General features: G+C 39.1%; 1 protein-coding gene across 5 annotated transcripts in view; it reads right to left on the reverse strand.

Moving 5' to 3' along the window:
* Positions 1-19,002, reverse strand: part of Ift81 (intraflagellar transport 81) — a 78,530-nt gene that overhangs the window by 11,105 nt on the left and 48,423 nt on the right. For 4 of the 5 annotated variants that reach the window (XM_033762448.1, XM_010604415.2, XM_010604416.3 and 1 more), the window contains 3 exons: positions 9,107-9,193; positions 7,788-7,859; positions 7,620-7,705 (listed from right to left, as the gene is read on the reverse strand). In XM_033762448.1, the coding sequence (XP_033618339.1) occupies positions 7,620-7,705; positions 7,788-7,859; positions 9,107-9,193 (245 nt within the window). The remainder of the gene's footprint in view (positions 1-7,619; positions 7,706-7,787; positions 7,860-9,106; positions 9,194-19,002) is intronic. The other variant, XM_033762449.1, reaches the window with a different exon arrangement.

Raw genomic sequence — 19,002 nt, forward strand, 5'->3', positions numbered from 1 at the left:
GACCCACAGACATTCTCATCTTCATAACATCAGAGAAAACAGCTCATCAAATCAACGGCAATGCTTTACCCCAACTGATACAATCAGCAACACATTAAGATCAAGCACAACTTGGACACTGACCACCTGTGGTAGTCACTAGTCTATCACCCTTAAATCATTTGAATTAAATTGAAATCAAGAAGCAGTCCAGAACATGTCTGCAGTGAACAAACTTTTCAGTATAGTATATTTAGCATTTAATGGCTCAGACAGAGCAAGGATGCAAGACCCCTGATCTCAGTTAGCTGATTGCTGAACCCCATGACACTGACTGACCTCGGGCTGCAAAGCCCAGATTGAGTTCCCCAACCTTCTGAATGGTTGAACTCCGCAACGTTCTATTACAGGTTTCCCACGCCCTTTCTTTAAAGATGTTCAAAGTTGGGAACTCAGAAAAATACCCTTGATGACCACCTCTGTCTTTTCAGAGTGGGTCCAAAGACTTGCACAGTCAGGAGCTCTGAGAGTGTGGGGGAGGAATTATGGGGGTTCAGGGGCGCCCTACCTCCCGGCGCTTGAGCGATGGCAGCTGGGTCGGGAGCAGGCGTGGTCCTCCTTCCCATGGTGGATCGGGGCCGGCCTACCTCCCTGCGCTAGTGCTGGCGTAAATACCCTTGATGACCACCTCTGTCTTTTCAGAGTGGGTCCAAAGACTTGCACAGTCAGGAGGACTGAGAGTGTGGGGGAGGAATTATGGGGGTTCAGGGGCGCCCTACCTCCCGGCGCTTGAGCGATGGCAGCTGGGTCGGGAGCAGGCGTGGTCCTCCTTCCCATGGTGGATCGGGGCCGGCCTACCTCCCTGCGCTTGAGTGATGGCGGCTGGGTCGGGAGCAGGCGTGGTTCTCCTTCCCGCGGTGGATCGGGGCCCAGGCTTTGAAGTTAATTTCCTGATGGTACAGATCTACCTTGATCTGCGCCTGGCTTTCTTCTTAACCAGAGTCCATGCCCCTTAAAGGAAGCAAGCTGTGCTTCAGGCTGTCAGGCTTGATTCTATTTTTTGTTTTTGAGGTGGGGTCTCGTTATGTAGTTTAGGCTAGACTTGAATTCATTATAGAGCCCAGGCTGGCCTCAAATTTGTAGCAATCCTCTTGCTTTAGCCTCCTGAGTGCTAGAATTACAGGCATGTGCCACCACACTCTGCTAAACATTTTAAATAAATATTAAAAAGTATCTAATTTTGTAATTCTACTTCAAGGAAGTCATCCTACAGAAAAAACTCCCATAATATAATGAATAAAAAGCAAACATTTTTCCTTCACCAATGTAAATAATGAAAATCTACAGACTAAATAAATAAATCAACAAGCTAAATAAATGTCTAAAGATGGAGAAATGTTTAATTATAGTATATCCATTTAAAAAATAATATAGAATTGCAAAAAATAATGAAGTAGATCTATAAATACTGAAGTATAATTTTAGATGTTATTAAAACACACACACACACACACACACACACACACATATATATAGTTTAATCTTATCTGTACACACACATATGCAAATACACACACACACATTTCCCACGCACTTGGTAACACATACACACAGATGTACAGATGTGTCTTAGCAAACACACGGGGAAAGAACAAGTTGTGATGCACACCAGAGTAGTAACTACAGACTTTTTTAAAGTCTGAGACACAGCAATGTGGACGGCATTCGTCTATACATACTACTGCATGACTTTTTGATTTTGTAAGTATTTCTTTTGTAAGCTAAAAACCCCATATATTTTAATGTAAAAATGAGAAACTTGAACTTTATTAATATTGAACTTTATTCTTTAAATAAAAGCACATTTTCATAATGTATAAGACAAAAGTGAGGCTTAAAGTTGGTTGACATTTAGTGACCAAGACTGAAGAATGAAGTCAAAGGAATAAAAGACAAAAAGGGTAAGAGAGATTTTAGATCTTTAGGTTTGTTTTTTGTTTTTGAGATAAGGTCTTGCTATGCAGTTCAGGTTGAGCTTGAACTCACTGTGTAGCCCAGGCTGGCCTCAAATTCACAGTGATCCTCCTGCTTAGCCTCCTGAGTGCTGGGATTACAGGTGCATAACACCATGCCTAGACTTAGACTTTATATTTGAATGTAAACAGATTTTTCTGTGCGAAACTACATTGTAATATTTAAGTAGAATAAAATGATAGAAAGTTGAGAATCTAAGAAATCACAAACCACAAAAGGGAAAATATCATAGTGTAACATAGCAATCTCTCTGCTCTCAACTCCCCAGGTCCTTACAGAGCTGACACGAAGGCAGAATCTGCACAGGAATGAAGAGAAAATAAATATGACCCTGATGAACTTCCATTTTCTATTTAAAATTTATGAAACACTAAGTCAAACTGCTTGCCTTTTCAGTTTTCCAAAGAAAAACAAGTAGGAGGATGTGAATTGACTTGTTACTCAAGAAGAATGTACAGTTATAGCTCAGGTACCTTGATATAATTCATATATTACCCTAGGCCTAAGAATTGTACAAAGTGAGCATTTTCATTTATATAAAAATCTCTTAAGAAAGCAACAGGTGCCAGGCATAGTGGGGCATGGTAGGTTCAAAGCCAGGCTGAATTCTACAGGGAGACCCTGTCTCAAAAAACAATAATAACAACAACAAAAGCAACAAAACAAAATAAAGAAAAAAAAGAAAGCAGCAGGCTGAGTCTACTACAAATGCTAAAACCTAATTTTTATCTGTTCAATGAATTTGTTTAAGTAATAATTACAAGGCTAGGAGTGTAGCTCTGTGGTAGAGAACTTGCCTGCCATGCACGAAGTCCTGGGTTCAATTTGTAGTGTTTGGAAGAAAGGAAGAAGGAAAGAAAGTGAAGGGAAAGATGACAAGGTATTTGTTATGTTCCATATATGCTCTGGGTTTCAGGGAAAACAGGACAAAGAAGGTCTCTGCGCTTCAGGAACTCAGGCTAGATAACTGACACAGCACTGCTGCATACCCTGTCCTCGATACTGAAGTTTGTTTTAAGCCGAAAAACCCAGATTAGAACCAAGTTTTAGCTCTTTTTCCAGGACTCTAACTATGCCTCTTTAATTTAAAATTTGTAAAGTCTTTCAAAATTACGCTAATTTCTTTTTTCTTGTGGTCCTGGGGGTTGAACCCAAGGCCTTTACACTGAGCTAATACTCAATCCTTTTTATTATTATTATTATTATTATTATTATTATTATTATTATTTATTATTATTATTATTATTTTGCAGTATCAGGTCCTTGCACTTGCGAGGCAGGTGTGGCTCTACTGAGCTACATCCTCAGCGCTTTTTAATTTTTTTATTATTAGATCTTGCTAAGTTGCTAAGTTGTCCAGGGTGGGCTTGAACATGTGGTCCTCCTGCCACAGCCTCTCAGAGAGCTGGGAATATAGGCATGGGCCAACCCAAGCTAATTTCTTATATCTTTGGGTTTACCAGGAAAAAAAAAAACTATATAAGCTGAAAAATGGGGTACTAATAAAAATACTGTCAATAATATTTTAGACATGCATCCATGAATTTGGAAATGTAATCAACTCCATTTTTATCCATAATTTCTTATCATGTACTGTTACAGTCATGGCACAGTATTTTTCTACAGAAAAACAAGGGAAAGAGAAAGGTTTATAGCAACTTCTTTTTTTGAGGTAGTGTCATGCTATGTAGTCCACGCTGGCGTTGAACTCACTATGGCACCCAGGATGGCCTCAAACTCACAATGATTCTCCTGCCTCAGCCTCCATAGAACTTTTTAATTTTTCAATAAGAAACTTAACTATTCTCACTTCTTAGCACTGATCCTATATATTTATAAGAGCAAAGTTTATATGCTATGAAAGAATCTGAATAAGGACAGTTTTAGTTTAATATATGAGAGTATGTGTTTAAAAAACATTGTTCTATTTATAGGATATTTTCAGTCTGGCTCTTATTCCTGTGCATTATATATATATTTTTAAATTTAGATTCTGCAAGATGTTCTATTTCTTGGATTCCTTTTTCTACCATTAATGCACATGCCACTCATAATCTCAAATGCGATCTCTCCTATATGTGAATCATATTCTTTCAGTTCTTACTGGGTGGTAAAAGCAAAACATCTGAGTTGTAAAGAGGGGCAAATAAGCTTATCTTATTCAATTACTGCATTTTATTTCACAGCTAGCAATTTTTCTCAAGTCCTGGGGATTGAATCCAGGGCATTCATACTGAGCTACATCCCCAGACCTTTTTCTTTTGAGACCTGGTTATACTAAGTTGCTAAGATGCTCAGGGCTGGGTTTGAACCTGCAGTTCTCTTGATTCAGGCACTCAGAGTCCCAGAATTACAGGCATGTGCCACCACACAAGAATCTACACATTTTATTTATTTATTAAAATTATTTTGTTATGGATCAAACTCAGGACCTTACGATTGCAAGGCAAGAGGCGGCACCACTGAGCTAAATCCCCGGCCATACAAATTTATTTTTTAAAGCAGGATTCGATTTATTATATACCACAAACTAGGTTTACAAAAAAATAAAACCACCATATAAGCACTAAGCAGTATCTACACACCCTTATTTTAAAGGCTGGCACACTGCAATCACGTAGTTTCTAGCAAAAAATGCAGTGATCACACTGCAAAATTAACGTGCACGGCTTTGAAAAGAGATCAATGCCAATGCTTATAAAAGAGCAACCATAATATTATATATATTCTGGAGGAGTAGGGGATGAGGAGTTAATGTATCATAGCTGTGAGAATTTGTTGGGGGTGATGAAGTTTTGGAAACATACAGTGGTGATGACTCCACAGCATTCTCTCTTTTTTTGCTTGTTTGTTTTTTCAAATTTTTTGGTGCTGAGGACCGAACCCAGGGCCTCAAGCTTGCTAGACAAGTGTACCCCCACCGTGCTAAATCCCCAGCCCCTGCATGGCATTTTAAATATAATCCATGCTACTGAATTGAATTCTTAAAAATGGCTAAAGTGGCAAATTTTATGTTCTATATATTTTACCACATTTGAACAAGCAAGCAAGAAATAAAGTTACATGTATTTCTTTTTTTTAACTTGACAAAAATTATTGGTTATTTTAGTAAAGATATTCATCTCAGTTGTTTCTCTCATCTTGACCTTAGATTAGTATTTCATTTGGGTCAAGAAAAGAGTATGTAGGAGAGGGATGTTATTTTAACAAATGGTAAAATGGACAAAAATGAATAGTTTGCCTACATAAAAGTAAGTTAAAGTTAAACTCATGTATCTTGATACAATTAAATCATATAAGAACTAGTAGTTCTACATACATTTCCATTGTTTCACTTGGGGCTTACTCTAAACCTTAATGTAACAGAACAACTTATTAGGCATATGTGCAGGTTTTTTCTCTGGAGTTACTATTTATTAAAAAAGATCAGTAAGTAACTACCACTAATAAAACAGTCTGACGATGCCTCCAAATTTAACATCGTAGGAATTCTGAAGGAAATCACTGTATCCTTTTTATTTTGTCTGTGACTATGCTTTCAAAGATGTTTAACTGTCACATTAAAGAAGTTCATATATAATACAAAAATACAAAACACCTACAGTACACAAATCAGTATATGTGATGAACAATTCCATAAAATGTTTTAAGATGCATTTTCTTTCCTTTTGTTTTCAGTACCTACAATATGCTTTTGAGAGGCCAGTGGGCAGTATGTGTTCACTTAAAATAAACAATATAATTGTTCTAATAAGAAATCCTGTAGTGAGTTCAAATTGGATTTAACAACTTCATAATGTAAATATGTAGACAAAGTTATAGAAAATGCATCTCACTGTTTTCCATCTTCAATGTTAAATTTTTTTGGTGTTTATACTTTTTAAAAAATAAAAACCAACCAAATACTTAAGCAGTATGTACATTTACATTTTTGGTGGTGGTTTGTATTTTAAAAGAAACAACTTCCTTATGATTTGCTTCAAGTTCTTGTGGAAATGCTTATAGGAACTAGCTAATAAACCAAAGCTAAGAGAAGCACATTCAAAATACTGATTTACTTTGGCAGCAAATGTTTGTTCTTTGAAGACTAAAGAAGGTAGACAAGACCATTAAAGTGAAATGGCCTATTTCAAATGCTCAATACTTCACATAGAAATTTTTTAAAATTATTTTTTGTGTATGTGCTGCTGAAGCAAGCACTTTAATTATTTTTTGTACAAGAGCTAAGCATCTGTATCCACTGATAGCAATGCAATACCTAATATGATAACAAAACAAATGCCCATAAGGAAAAAACTGTATTTTAATTTTATCTAAATTTACTTTGAGTCAATAGTTCAGCAACATTTCCTTTTCAATACGATGCTCCCCTCCTTCTCTTATAAAGCGGTTCCTGGGAGCCAGACAGTTTACGTAATGAGGGAGTTAATTTAGGAGTAAATGCTTACATTTTTAAATAGACAGTAATTTTTTGCTTCGCTCTTTTTTCTTTTTTTTTTTTTTTGGTACTGGGAATCGAACTCAGGTCCTTGCGCTTGCAAGGCAGGCTGCCGAACCACTAAGCTAAATCCCCGGCCCTTGCTTCCCTCTTAATGTGCTCATAGTTGTGTCTAAAAAATGCAGTTCTTAAAAAGGTACCATTTCTGATTTATTATCTATAACCTTTGGAAACTAATCACATGAAAATTAGCAAATGTCTTAAAATCTGTATATAAAACATAAATAAGAACCTCTAATTTCAAACTCTCACTTATTAGTGTACCACTCAATCTTTAAAAAAAATGAAAAAGAAAAAGAAAAAGAAAATGTGGCTCCAAAGATAGTCTTATACCATTCTTTAAAAAAAGGAAACTAGAGCCGGGCGTGGTGGTACATGCCTGTAATCCCAGCACTCGGAGGCTGCGGCAGGAGAATTGCTGTGAGTTCGAGACCAGCCTGGGCTACACAGTGAGTTCCAGGTCAGTCTCAACTACACAGTGAGACCCTGTCTCAAAAAACAAACAAACAAACAAAGGAAACTATTCCTTTTCACTTTACGCCCACTGCACACCCCGATTCAAAACACATCATTTAACTGTCTTGACATTTCCAAGACGAGACTGTCAAGATGACATTTTATATTTTGTTCCCATAGCTTCTGGTTATCAGAAAAAACCCATGTATTCCTTTATTGAAAGAGCTTGGTCCAGCTGATGTTGGTTTATCCCTTCCAGTATTCTTCATACTCATTTTGCTTCTGGAGGCATTTCCTCCAGTTCATTATCTTTATCTTCATTAAAAGCTGCGGCTACTAGAAAGGGTTTTTGGAGCAAGAGTTGGAACAGTTTTTTTAGGCTTCTCCAGTGGCTCCAGCTCGCTTTGGCTTCTCAGGCTTCTCCTCTCCCTCCTTTCTGTCAGCCATTTTCCCTGCTGCGGCCTCCCCAGCAAATATCATGTATTTCTACTTAGCAGGGTTGGAATATCCAGAAGATGCTTAATAACATTTATTCCTAAAAAATATCTCAGCCTCTACTTATTTAAATACTCTACATTTGCATAATCTCATTTTACTTATATTTCTATAGGTGAACAGAAAAAGTAACTCAATCAACAAAAATATTCCTTGCCTGATTGCCTTCCTTTTTTCCTGTTGATCAGAAGAGACATAGGCCTGCATCTCTTCAGTTGCACGACAAAGCTGAACTTCTAGGTTCTAAATGGAAAGATAACTTTCAGGGAGGTTTCTGATACAGAAAAATCTCAGAAAGGTTTCTCATCCACTTTCCTTCTCTTACCTTAATTATACAATTTGTATAATGGTATTTACTTTCTTCTTGAAGACATTCCTCACGGAGTCCTCTAACTTCCTATAATATATAATTTTAAGTGGGCAACATTACTGAAAGAATAAGACAGATACAGAGAAGATGACTTTAAATGTACAACAAAAGCGCCATCAGGAGTAATTTTTCTCTTCTTTTTTTTAGTACCAGGGATCAAACTCAAGACCTTGTACTTGCGAGGCAGGCACAGGGCCACTGAGCTAAATCCCTGGCCCTGGTCATTTCTTCTTCTGCAATTTTAAGTTGTTTAGCAGGATAGGTTGAAATCTTTTGTAGACACTATTCATATTGCTCAGTTACTTATTTATTAAGTTCTACATATACGCTGGGGACACAGTAAACAAGGCAAACAGGTCCTTGCTCTCTCTCAAGCACAGGAGACAGATTACAGCAGACAGTCATAAACAAGGAATCCCACAGGCCATGGGCCAGGGATTTAGCTCAGTGGTACCACACATGCCATGCAAGTGCGAGTTCATGAGTTCATTCCCCGGTACCAAAAAACCCCCAAAAGACCACCTCCATAAAACAAGGAATCCCATAATGAAAGTTACTTAGATGGGGATAAGGGCTATGAAGAAAACTCAGAAGTGGAATGTGATAGAGATAGGGCAGGCCAAGCTGGGAGGAGAGTGGGAAATGTTAGGGTGGTAAGAGAAATCCTCCAGGAGGAGGTGTCTATCAGACTGAAAACTGCATGACGAAAAGGAAAGATCTAGGGAAAAAGTCAGGGTAGAGCATTCTAGGCAAAGGAAAGATGAGCAAAAGCCTGGAGGTGGAAGCAAGCTTGGCCGTCTGGAGCTTAAGAAGGAGGCCCACGTGGGTGAAGCTCATGGACAGGAAGTTAGGAGGCAGGTATGGCCTTGAATATCAGAGTTTGGAGGTTGGACTTTGTTCTAAACACAAAAGGAAGCTAATGGAGGGTGGAATAAATCTGAAACAGGATTCTTTGGAGATTCTATGGAGAAAAAACTTAGGAAGACAAGAGAGGTAGAGCAGGAGAGCAGAATATATATGTGGCTATTTTGGGAGTCTGGAAAAGGGATGATGGACATTGGGCTTTGGCAACAGTAGTACAGGTACAAAAATTCACATAAAGTGCATAAAGTTTAAAGAAATAATAATCTCAGGAGCCTAGGAGACAGGCTAGGAGATGATAAAGATTTGATAAAAGATTTGGGAATCTTTTGGCATGGTGTAATAAAAATATACAAGCAGTTTTTGCTACACAGGCAGTTTCTGTTCCACTGTTATAATAAAACTCTTCTTACCTGTTCTAATTGGGACCGACTGCTTTCAAGGCCTGCTGCACAGCTATCATACTGGGATTTCTTTTCGTCACATTCCTGGGTTAGTTCCTAGTATGAAAGGGCAAATGATTGAATAAGTGAAAAACAAAGGCCTAAAATGTGCCTCTGACACAATGTGTGTCCTTGTCGGTCTTGTAATTTAACTCTAAGCTTCTTGGCATACTTAAGAGTTATTTATACAACAATCGGACATTTGAGAATTATGACAGATGGAGGTGCTGATAAGAGTAATAGCTGCCATGTATAGAGCTGTGTGCCATGCTGTTTATTAGGCTGGAGACATAACAGTGAAGAAAAGAGCCAGAAGTTCTTCCCCTTAGTAACGTTCAGCAAGTAAACAGGCTGCTGAGAGCTATGCATGGGTGGTAACGTTAGGGACAAATGCAAGGTGTGCCGGAGCAAGCAGGACTCTGATCTAATCCAGCTTTGAGATCAGTGGGGACAACTTCCTGGAGAAACTGATATTTAAACTGAGCATAAACGATTAGTAAGAACTGTTAAGGGGAAGGTGAATAAGGAGAAGGGGTGTTTTCTAAAAAAGGAACAACACTATGTGTAAAGGAAGAGAACACAAACAACTAAGGAACTTGCAAGAGTTAATTATGCTGCAGTGTGCAGTGTATCTGGGAAGTGGTGAGAGAGGACGAAGATTAGCTGGGGGACTGACCAGAAGAATTTTATAGCTGGTAGGGTGTTTCAACTGGACTCCTGACCATAACTAAATCTAACACAGGGCCATAAAGGAGGCACTGCTACCACCATGCAACGCTTGCAGAACGCTCAGGAAGGTCACATACTGGGCCTAAGATTATACTGCTGAAAAGGGGCGGAGTCAGAATTTCATCAGAGTTTAGGCTATTTTACTAGTTTCAAAGTTTATTCTACTACTAGAAACATTTATAGCTAAATGGATGTACACACACTGAGGCCATACTCTTAAGTGAAGTAAATAGGACACACTTGAGTAAATAACGAATAGTTTCTCTGCTGTGAAAAACTAAAAGTGTAAATGAGGTTCAAATGGTATAACTGAGAGTGTAAAATAGGAAGAAAATGGCTAAAGGGGAAGTGGGAAGGGGAGGGGAAAGGAAATAGGGAAAAGAAAAAATGTGAAAAAAGGAAAAAATGGAAACAAAAGTAAATAGGGAAGGATGAAGGGGATGAAGGGGGTGAAGGGAGGGCAGGGGCATTGGGGAAAAAAACAAGAATCTAAACATATCATGTATAGGTACAAGACCCCAATAATAAATGTAACTGTATTGTTGGCTTTAAATGTACCAATAAACTTAAAGGGGGAAAAAGTTTATTCTACTGAAATATTTTGAATGAGATAATCCGAAAATCTGCTGCAAATGTCTACAAATATGAATCTGCAAATACTTGATGAGGTAGAGCAGTAATATTTTTAAATTCAGAGATGTAAAAAAATAAAATAAAATAAATCCAGAGATGAACTGAATTCCTAAGGAGGCAAAAGGAATCACCAGAGCCAAACACAAGAGCTGGCACATGGTGGCTACCCCTGCAAAAGAAGTAGGGTAGTCAATCTTATTTGTTTGTATTTTTGTTACCAGGGATCGAACTTAGGACCTTGTGCTTATGAGGCAGGCATGGCACCACTGAGCTAATCCCCCGACCCAGTCTTTCTTTTGAATCAGGGCCTTTGCTATGTAGTAGGGCAGTCAGTCTTGGTGAGAGTAGTTTTAATATCCAGGCAGGCAGAAGAAAAGCCTCAGGCCTATGCACAGTGGGAAGCCAGAATATAGGACCTACACCTTTACTGCAGTAAAGCCAAGCTGCTTTCAACCTGGGAACTAACTTGTGATCACAGCTAACACCAGCCTGAGAATGACCTTGGTTTCACAGCAGTGTCCTTGGAAAAGGAAGAGTGACTATGGATCAGGAATGCAGTGTGCAAGTGTGCCTGCATCAGGTGACCAGCACAGCACCATGGGCTGTGAGAAAAGGGGCTGTGGCTTGTGTGTGTGTCGATGTGATCAACAGACACTGACGGTTCTCCAGGTGACAGTCACACATACCCTCAGTGGGATAAGGGGCAGCAGATGCCATGTACTTCAGTGGTTAGCTGTTGGGCCTCTCAGTGAGATGAAGGTACCATAGTTGATGAAAGTCTCTTTGGCCTACCTATTCAAGGTCATTAGCTTGAAATTTATCTTGAGATATTTGTAAAACACCTGGTGGAACAATGGCAAAACCACTCTGGAGGTAGACACACTATCCCAGCTGCCAGGACCCAAGAGACAAAACCCTGCTAATGGTAAGTTCACTATCTCAAAGCAGAAATCTTAATATAAGTAAATGAATGATCCACCCACTAAGCATAAAATATAAGATATAAACAGCAAGATTACTCCTCAGGGAACTCTGGATAGTATACATTATTAAATAAGTATGCTTAAAATAAAAACAACTTAAGAACTAGGAATAAAAGATTAGAAAAAAGACATCCTCAGGGAAAAAAAAAATGAAAAAGACAGTCATTGAAATTAAAAGTTAGGTCTGGGGGTTTAGCTCAGTGGTGCCGCCACCTGCCTCCTAAGTGCAAAGACTTGAGTTCGATCCCTGGTACCAAAAAAAAAAAGAAACTAAAAGTTAAATGGATGGAATAAACTTAAGACTGGACGCCACTGAGGAGATAAAAGAATGAACTAGGAAAGTGCTGAAGAAATTTTCCAACATTAATACAAAGAAACAAAAAGGTGAAAATATCAAATTCTGGTTAAGTATAAGAAACAATAAATATGTCTAACATGTATCTAATAGGAACGGATGGAATACAAACTAGAAAAAACGGGGGAAGAGACTATCTGAAGGGATCGTGCAGAATTTTTCCAGAATGAATGTGTCATGCTTTAGGTGTGCTCAGAGACAGCGTTGGAAAGGGATGGGACCAGGGGCAGGGTCAGTCCACCAGTTCCAGCCCTTGCTCTTAGGCCTGGTTAAAGGTGAGTAAAAGAGGGTGTGGCTCCCTGCCCGCTCTTTCCTTCTCTCTCAGATTCTTGGGTACCCTGTCACCTTTTCCTCCAACATGCCCCACTGCCATCCTGTATCTGCCACGAAGCTGGCTGATCATGCACTGAAACTGAACCAAAATGAATCTCTCCTTTAAATTGTGGGTTTTGGGTGTTGTGTCTCAGCAATGAGGAAAGTGACTACGGTGTAACAAAACACTAAGCCTACCCTTAGATTATGGTAATGAAACTTGGACACCACCAAAGAAAAAGATAAAAAATATTAAAACCTATTATCTATAAAGGAATTATATGCCAGGCATGGTGGTGCACGCTTATAATCCCAGCACTGGGGAGGCTGAGGCAGGAGGATCACTGTGAGTTGGAGACCAGCCTGGGCTACAAAGTGAGTTCCAGGTCAGTCTCAACTACATAGTGAGACCCTGTCTCAAAAAACCAAAAAAAAGAAAAGAAAAAAAAAATTATAAACTGACAGCAAGACCCTTCAACACAGTAAGAAAACACAGAAAAAATTAGTTTTTCTGACCAAGCTATTATTTAATTTAAAAGAAAAGAAAGAAAAGGATGGATAACTTATTGTAAAGATTCTTTACTGAAAGTACTAATAAAAGAAAACTGAATTTCAAGAAGGAAACTAGATCCATGAGAAAAGAGTAAAAACACAGTAGCAATGGCAAATAATGTTAAAGGAAATAAGTCAGACACAACTTAAATATCACCTGATTTCTCTTACGAGAAACCAAAAATAAAAAGAGCAAAATAAAAGTTAGATAATAGGGAGACAGATCTTCTGCAAAAGGAAAGGTGACCAAGAGATGGAAGGAGGGAGGTGGGAAGGAAAGGGGATGCATGTCATCACTATGTACTACAAACAGGTACTAATAAAAATTAAAGTGAAAAACAAGGAGCAGTACCAAACACTGTTATGTGGGTAAATATAAACAGAAAACGATAAAACAAAGTTGTAACTGTAACAGTGACAACCACTAGGACAATTATTTTTATAGGTACGGAAATAAAGAAATAAAGTGCCAGAGGCTGATAACACATGAATAAGGCAGGAGAGGGTGTTAAATTATTTTAAAGTTCCTGTTCTACTGGGAAGATGCTTATTAACTTTAGACTTTGTTAAATCAAATTGTATGTTAAAAACTTGACAGTAAATTATATCAGAATGGGAGCAGAGGACAGAAAAATGAAAAAAGAAAAGAAAACATGGTTGGTACCATGTAAGGTGGAAAAGAAGAAATTAAGCAAAGAAACAGCACAATGAGTAAGATATACAAAATAGAAAAAAGTTGGGTGTGATGGCACAGGCCTGTAATCCCTGCATTCTGGGAGGATGCGGCAGAAGGATCACCAAGTTTGAGCCTAGCCCAGGTAACCTATAAAAAATCAGAAAGAGCCGGGTGTGGTGGCGCACACCTGTAATCCCAGCACTCGGGGAGGCTGAGGCAGAAAGATCGCCACAAGTTCGAGGCCAGCCTGAACTACACTGTGAGTCCCTGTCTCAAAACAAAATAAAAAGGTAAATGGAAATTGACACTAAATACACCAATTAAAAGACAGATTTTCTTTCTTTTTTTGGTACCAGGGATCGAACTCAGCACCTCACGATTGCCAGGCAGGCTCTGTGCTGCTGAGCTACATCCCCAGCTAAAAGACTTTCAGAGTAGATGTAAGAAAACACACCCACACAAAATCTAGCTATATGGGTTTTGTTTTTTTTTTTTTTGGTACTGGGGAATGAACCACCCAGGGCCTTTGCATTGACTACATCTTCAGCCCTCCCCCTTTCCATTTTTAATTTTGAGGCAGAGTCTTACTAAATTGCTAAATTACCCAGGTTGGGCTTGAATGTTCAATCCTCCTGCCTCAGTTCCCAGAGTGCTGGGATTACAGCTGTGCGTCACCACACCTAGCTATCCAGCTCAGGTATATGCCATTTATGAGCTATGTGCAGAACAAAACTAAGCATACAGACAGCTGAAAGTGTGCAAATAAAAAGATGGACCAGCACTGCTAATCATAACAAAGTTGGCACACCTACTTTGTTTTTTTGTTTCTTGGGGGGGCAGTTTTTTGAGACAGGGTCTCACTATGTAGTTGAGACTGACCTGGAACTCAGTATGTAGCCCAGGCTGGTCTCGAACTCACAGGATCCTCCTGCTTCAGCCTCCCAAATGTTGGGATTACAGGCGTGCACCACCACACCCGGCTCCTACTTTTTTTTTTTTTTTTGGTACCGGGGATCGAACTTGGGTCCTTGCACTTGCTTGTGTGGCAGGCCACCGAACCACTGAGCTAAATCCCGGGCCCTCCTACTTTTTGTTTTTTAATACCTACTTTAACAGTAGGCAAAATAAGCTTCCTAGACAAAAAGCACTACCAGGAGTAAAGAGAAATTAAAAAGATAAAACATAATTTACCAGGAAGCTTTTGTTCTAAAGGAAGTCATTTTTGGTGTGTACATATAACATGAAGTTATCATCATCACCATTTTTAAGTACATAATTCTGTGGTATTAAGTACATTAAGTGCATAATTCATGGTATTAAGTACATTCACAATGTTGTGGAACCATTACCACCATCTATCTCCGGAATTCTTTTCTTTTTTGTGTTTTTCATTTTTTCTCCAGAAATCTTTTCTTTTCTTTTCTTTTCTTTTAAAATTTACATATGTCTCTTGTTTATTTTCCAGAAGTCTTTTCATCTGAAAAAGTTTCAGAGACTTTTTGTCCATTAAACATTTTCCTATTCACCAGGAAACTTTGAACACATCTAAGAAGCCAGAGTTGATGAACACATACATGGAGAATTCTGTACTCACCAACTGGAAAATATACATTCTTTTAAAGATCAAGTCTCTAAAAAAAAAAAAAAAAAGTTGGTCTCAGGTCTCTTCACAGCTACATTTAACCCTGGCAGATTGGGGCTATATTTTATTTATTTATTTATTCACTGTGGTATGATTCTTTTAATTCTTTTTTGGGGGGGGCTATATTTTAAAAATCCTCAGGCCGGGGTCTTACCTCAGTGGTTCCACCACCTGCCTTGCAAGTGCAGGGACCTGAATTAGATCCCTGGTACCAAAAATAAAAATAAATATCCTCAAGGAAAGACACTATGATCTATCAAGCTGAAGTTGAATGATATAGGGAACAAACTCTAGAACATGCAAGAACTAACCAGGGACTATTTATTTCTCTTCTGAGCCTCTTCTGAGGACTTCACTACAGGACATGTTACAGACACTCAAAGGGAAGTGAGACAAAGAGCAACAAAGGACCAGTAAGAGGCACTGGGTGTAACAGTTACAGGCCTAGCCCTAAACACAAAATGGGAGCAGGGGTAACATCACAGAATGTGAATGTTACCTATCCTGACATGGCAGGAACTCCCCAAAAAAAGCCTGCAGGGAGAAGAAAAGGAAAAGCTGGTGAAAGAGCAAGCAAGCAGCTTTTCTTATTATTTAATTACTAGGAGTAGGCAGGGGACATGAGAGGATGTCATTTATAGCTAACACACCAAGTCACAGTAAAGCATATTCACCTATGAAGGCATATACTAAGAAATACAGTACAATCAACTAAGATCAGGTGCTTGAGGAAAGGGAATGGAGAAAGAAGAAAGAAAAAAGATACTAATTTCATTATGTCTCACAATGGGGATTAATAATACTAAGAAATGGATGACTAATGGTAGAATGAAAGTTGCAATGGCTGGGATGACACGGTAAGTCAGAGCACTGGGGCACACACATCATGTGTGGGAGCAAACACAAATACACACACACACACAGTGAGAGCAAGAGACAGAGAAAGACTGATTTTTATAGGCTTTAAAACTAAAGCCAAACACAAATGCACCACTATGATCAAATATGTCTGTGTACCAATAAATATAAGTGGGCTAAACTTATCCACTAAAATAACTTTCCAGTTGTGCCACACTGCAAAACCTAATTCAAGATCTGTCCAAGAGATACATTTAAAACAATTTTTTAAAAGTATAAAGTGTAAGATAGGCAAAAAATTATAACAGGCAAAAGTAAACAAATACTACTCAGAACAGATTTCCATCTCCTTCCCAACATTTTTTGGTTTTTTTTTTTTTTGGTTTTTTGAGACAGGGTTTCACTGTATAGATGAGACTGACCTGGAACTCACTATGTAGCCCAGGCTGGTCTCAAACTCATAGCGATCCTCCTGCCTCAGCCTCCCAAGTGCTGGGATTACAGGCATGTACCACCATGCCCGGCTTTTTTGTGTGTGTTTTGAGGCAGGGTCTCACTATTGCAGCAATCCTCTGCCTCAGCCACTTGGGCACTGGGATTAGAAGCATGTGCCACCACGCCCAGCCCAAAAGTTGTTTTCTTTTTTTTGGTTTATTGATACAAGATCTCACTGTGTAGTTCAAGCTGGCCTCAAACTCACTATGCAGCCCGGGCTGGCCTTGAATTCATGGTGATCCCGAGGGCCAGGAATACAGGCATGTACCCCATGCCCAGCTCCAAAAGTTGTTTTCTAAAACTGTGTGTGCAGGCACCCATGCTAGATAGTAAACATAGGACCTTTTCCATGCTAAGCACAAGCTATACAACTGGGCTATGCCCCCAGCCCCTAAAAAAATTGTGGTCCAGAAAGTAAAGCAAATGTATGGAGAACAAATTTAAGCTAGCCGCTAAATACTTATCCATTTATTAACTCTTGGAAAACATATAAAGAATACTTAATAGTTGTTACTTCTTGGGAGTGTGCTAGAGGTGCAGAACTAAAAAGAATTTTTATTCTTTTCCTTTAAACAATTCTGAACAGTTTGAATTCTTTGCCAAAAGTATGGCTTTACTTTTAAAATAACAATCAAATATTTCCACGAATCTAATAATCACCTGATTGTTTAATTTTCTCATATATTAGCAATTAACTGTAATTTATTCCATATAATTACACACAATTTATAGAACTGATCCTAAGAAACTATTCAAGATGCAATTATAATTTGAGATAATAAAATATTTAAATATGTTATTCATCCTGAGTTGATGATGCTCTTAATTTTCATAGTTTTTAATTTCAAAATTAGAATACACTATAAGTATAACAAAAAGGAAATATAGTAACACTTCACTATAAAATTGCTTAAATATCAGGCTGGTGGCACATGCCTATAACTTAGGAGCCTGAGGCATGAGGACTGGTATGAGTTTGAGACCAGCCTGGACTACACTGTGAGTTCAAAGCCAGCCTGCACTACATGGGAAGACTTTGTCTCTAAAAAAATTGTTTACGGCCAGTGATTTAGCTCAGTGGTGCTGCCACCTGCCTTACAAGTGCAAGATCCTGAGTTTGATCCCTGGTACCAAAAAAAATTGCTTAAATATCCAAGGGTCTGTCATTAAAGAAGGAAATGTAAAGTTTTGTTTTGTTTTGTTTTGTTTGTTTTTTTGAGACAGGGTTTATGTAGTTCAGACTGCCCTGGAACTCACTGTACAGCCCAGGCTGGTCTTGAACTTGCAGTGATCCTCCTGCCTCAGCCTCCCGAGTGCTGGGATTACACAGGTGTGTGCCACCATGCCCAGCGGGAAATGTAAAGTATTTGTAAACACCACTGTTCTTGAAAAACGTGGTAGTCAGAGGGCCAAGGATTTAGCTCAGTGGCACCAAAACTGCCATGTAAGTGCAAAGTCCTGAGCCCATCCCTGGTACAAAAAAGAGAGGAAGGAAGGAAGGAAGGAAGGAAGGAAGGAAGGAAGGAAGGAAGGAAGGAAGGAAGGAAGGAAGGGCTTGGAGAGCTGTAAACCTTTGGGGCTGGGGCTTTACCTCAATGGCACTGTGCTTGCCTCACAAGCTCAAGGTCCTGAGTTCAATCCCCAGTACCAAAAAGAGAACAAAAAATGTAGCCAATAGTGGCACATGCCAGTAACCCCAGCACTCTTTGAAGCTGAGGCAAGAGGACTGCAAGTTTGAGACTAGCCTGGTTGGGTGATTTAGAGTAAGTGAAAAATAAAAAAGGACTCGAGGGTTGGGTATAGCTCAGAACAAAGGCCATGGGTTAAATCCCAGTACCCCGCCACTCCCCACACACACCATGCACACTGATGTAAATTAGGTTGAAGTAGGAAGATTGATCACTTGAGTCCTGGAGCTCATGGACAGCCTGGGAAATGTAGCAATGTAGCAAGACCTTGTTTCAAAACAATAAAAAAATATCAATAAAGGGTATGGACACAGTTTAGAGACAGAGCACCTGCCTAGTATCCAAGCCCTAGTTGTGTTCTCTAGCAACACACACACACACACACGAAGTGGGGGGGGGGAAGCAGGGAAAATAAAGCAGTTAGTAGTTAGAAATCTTTAATACCAAGTATGTAGAGAGAAAGGCCATATTGTGAGATATGAATAATGATGGCCCATAAGAAAACTGGAGTTACAAGTGCATCAGCTCAGAAAAGAGAAACCTAAACCAAAGAAAAGGAACAGAAAGTCAGGCGTGGTGGCGCATGCCTGTAATCCCAGCACTTGGGAGGCTGAGGCAGAAGGATTGCTGTGAGTTTGAGACCAGCCTGGGCTACATAGTGAGTTCCAGGTCAGTCTCAACTACACAGTGAGACCCTGTCTCAAAAAACCAAAAGAAACAAAAAGAAAAGGAACAGAAGTGAAAAGTGGTTGCTGACAGAAACAGAGAGGCGTTTACACAGAGATTCTCTGAGTCATGTTATTAGTGAAGTGTTAGTAAGAACTTGGCTCTGCCATTTCCCAGCTATATGACTGTGGGCAAGACACAGCCTCTCAGGGTTTATCTGTTCATTTGCATGAAGGGGAGTTTCTATCTTCTTGAGTTGTCATAAGGCCTAAATGAA

The sequence above is a fragment of the Fukomys damarensis genome, unplaced genomic scaffold (assembly GCF_012274545.1).
Source record: "Fukomys damarensis isolate Sample0158 unplaced genomic scaffold, DMR_v1.0_HiC HiC_scaffold_12, whole genome shotgun sequence".
NCBI classification, from domain to species: domain Eukaryota; kingdom Metazoa; phylum Chordata; class Mammalia; order Rodentia; family Bathyergidae; genus Fukomys; species Fukomys damarensis.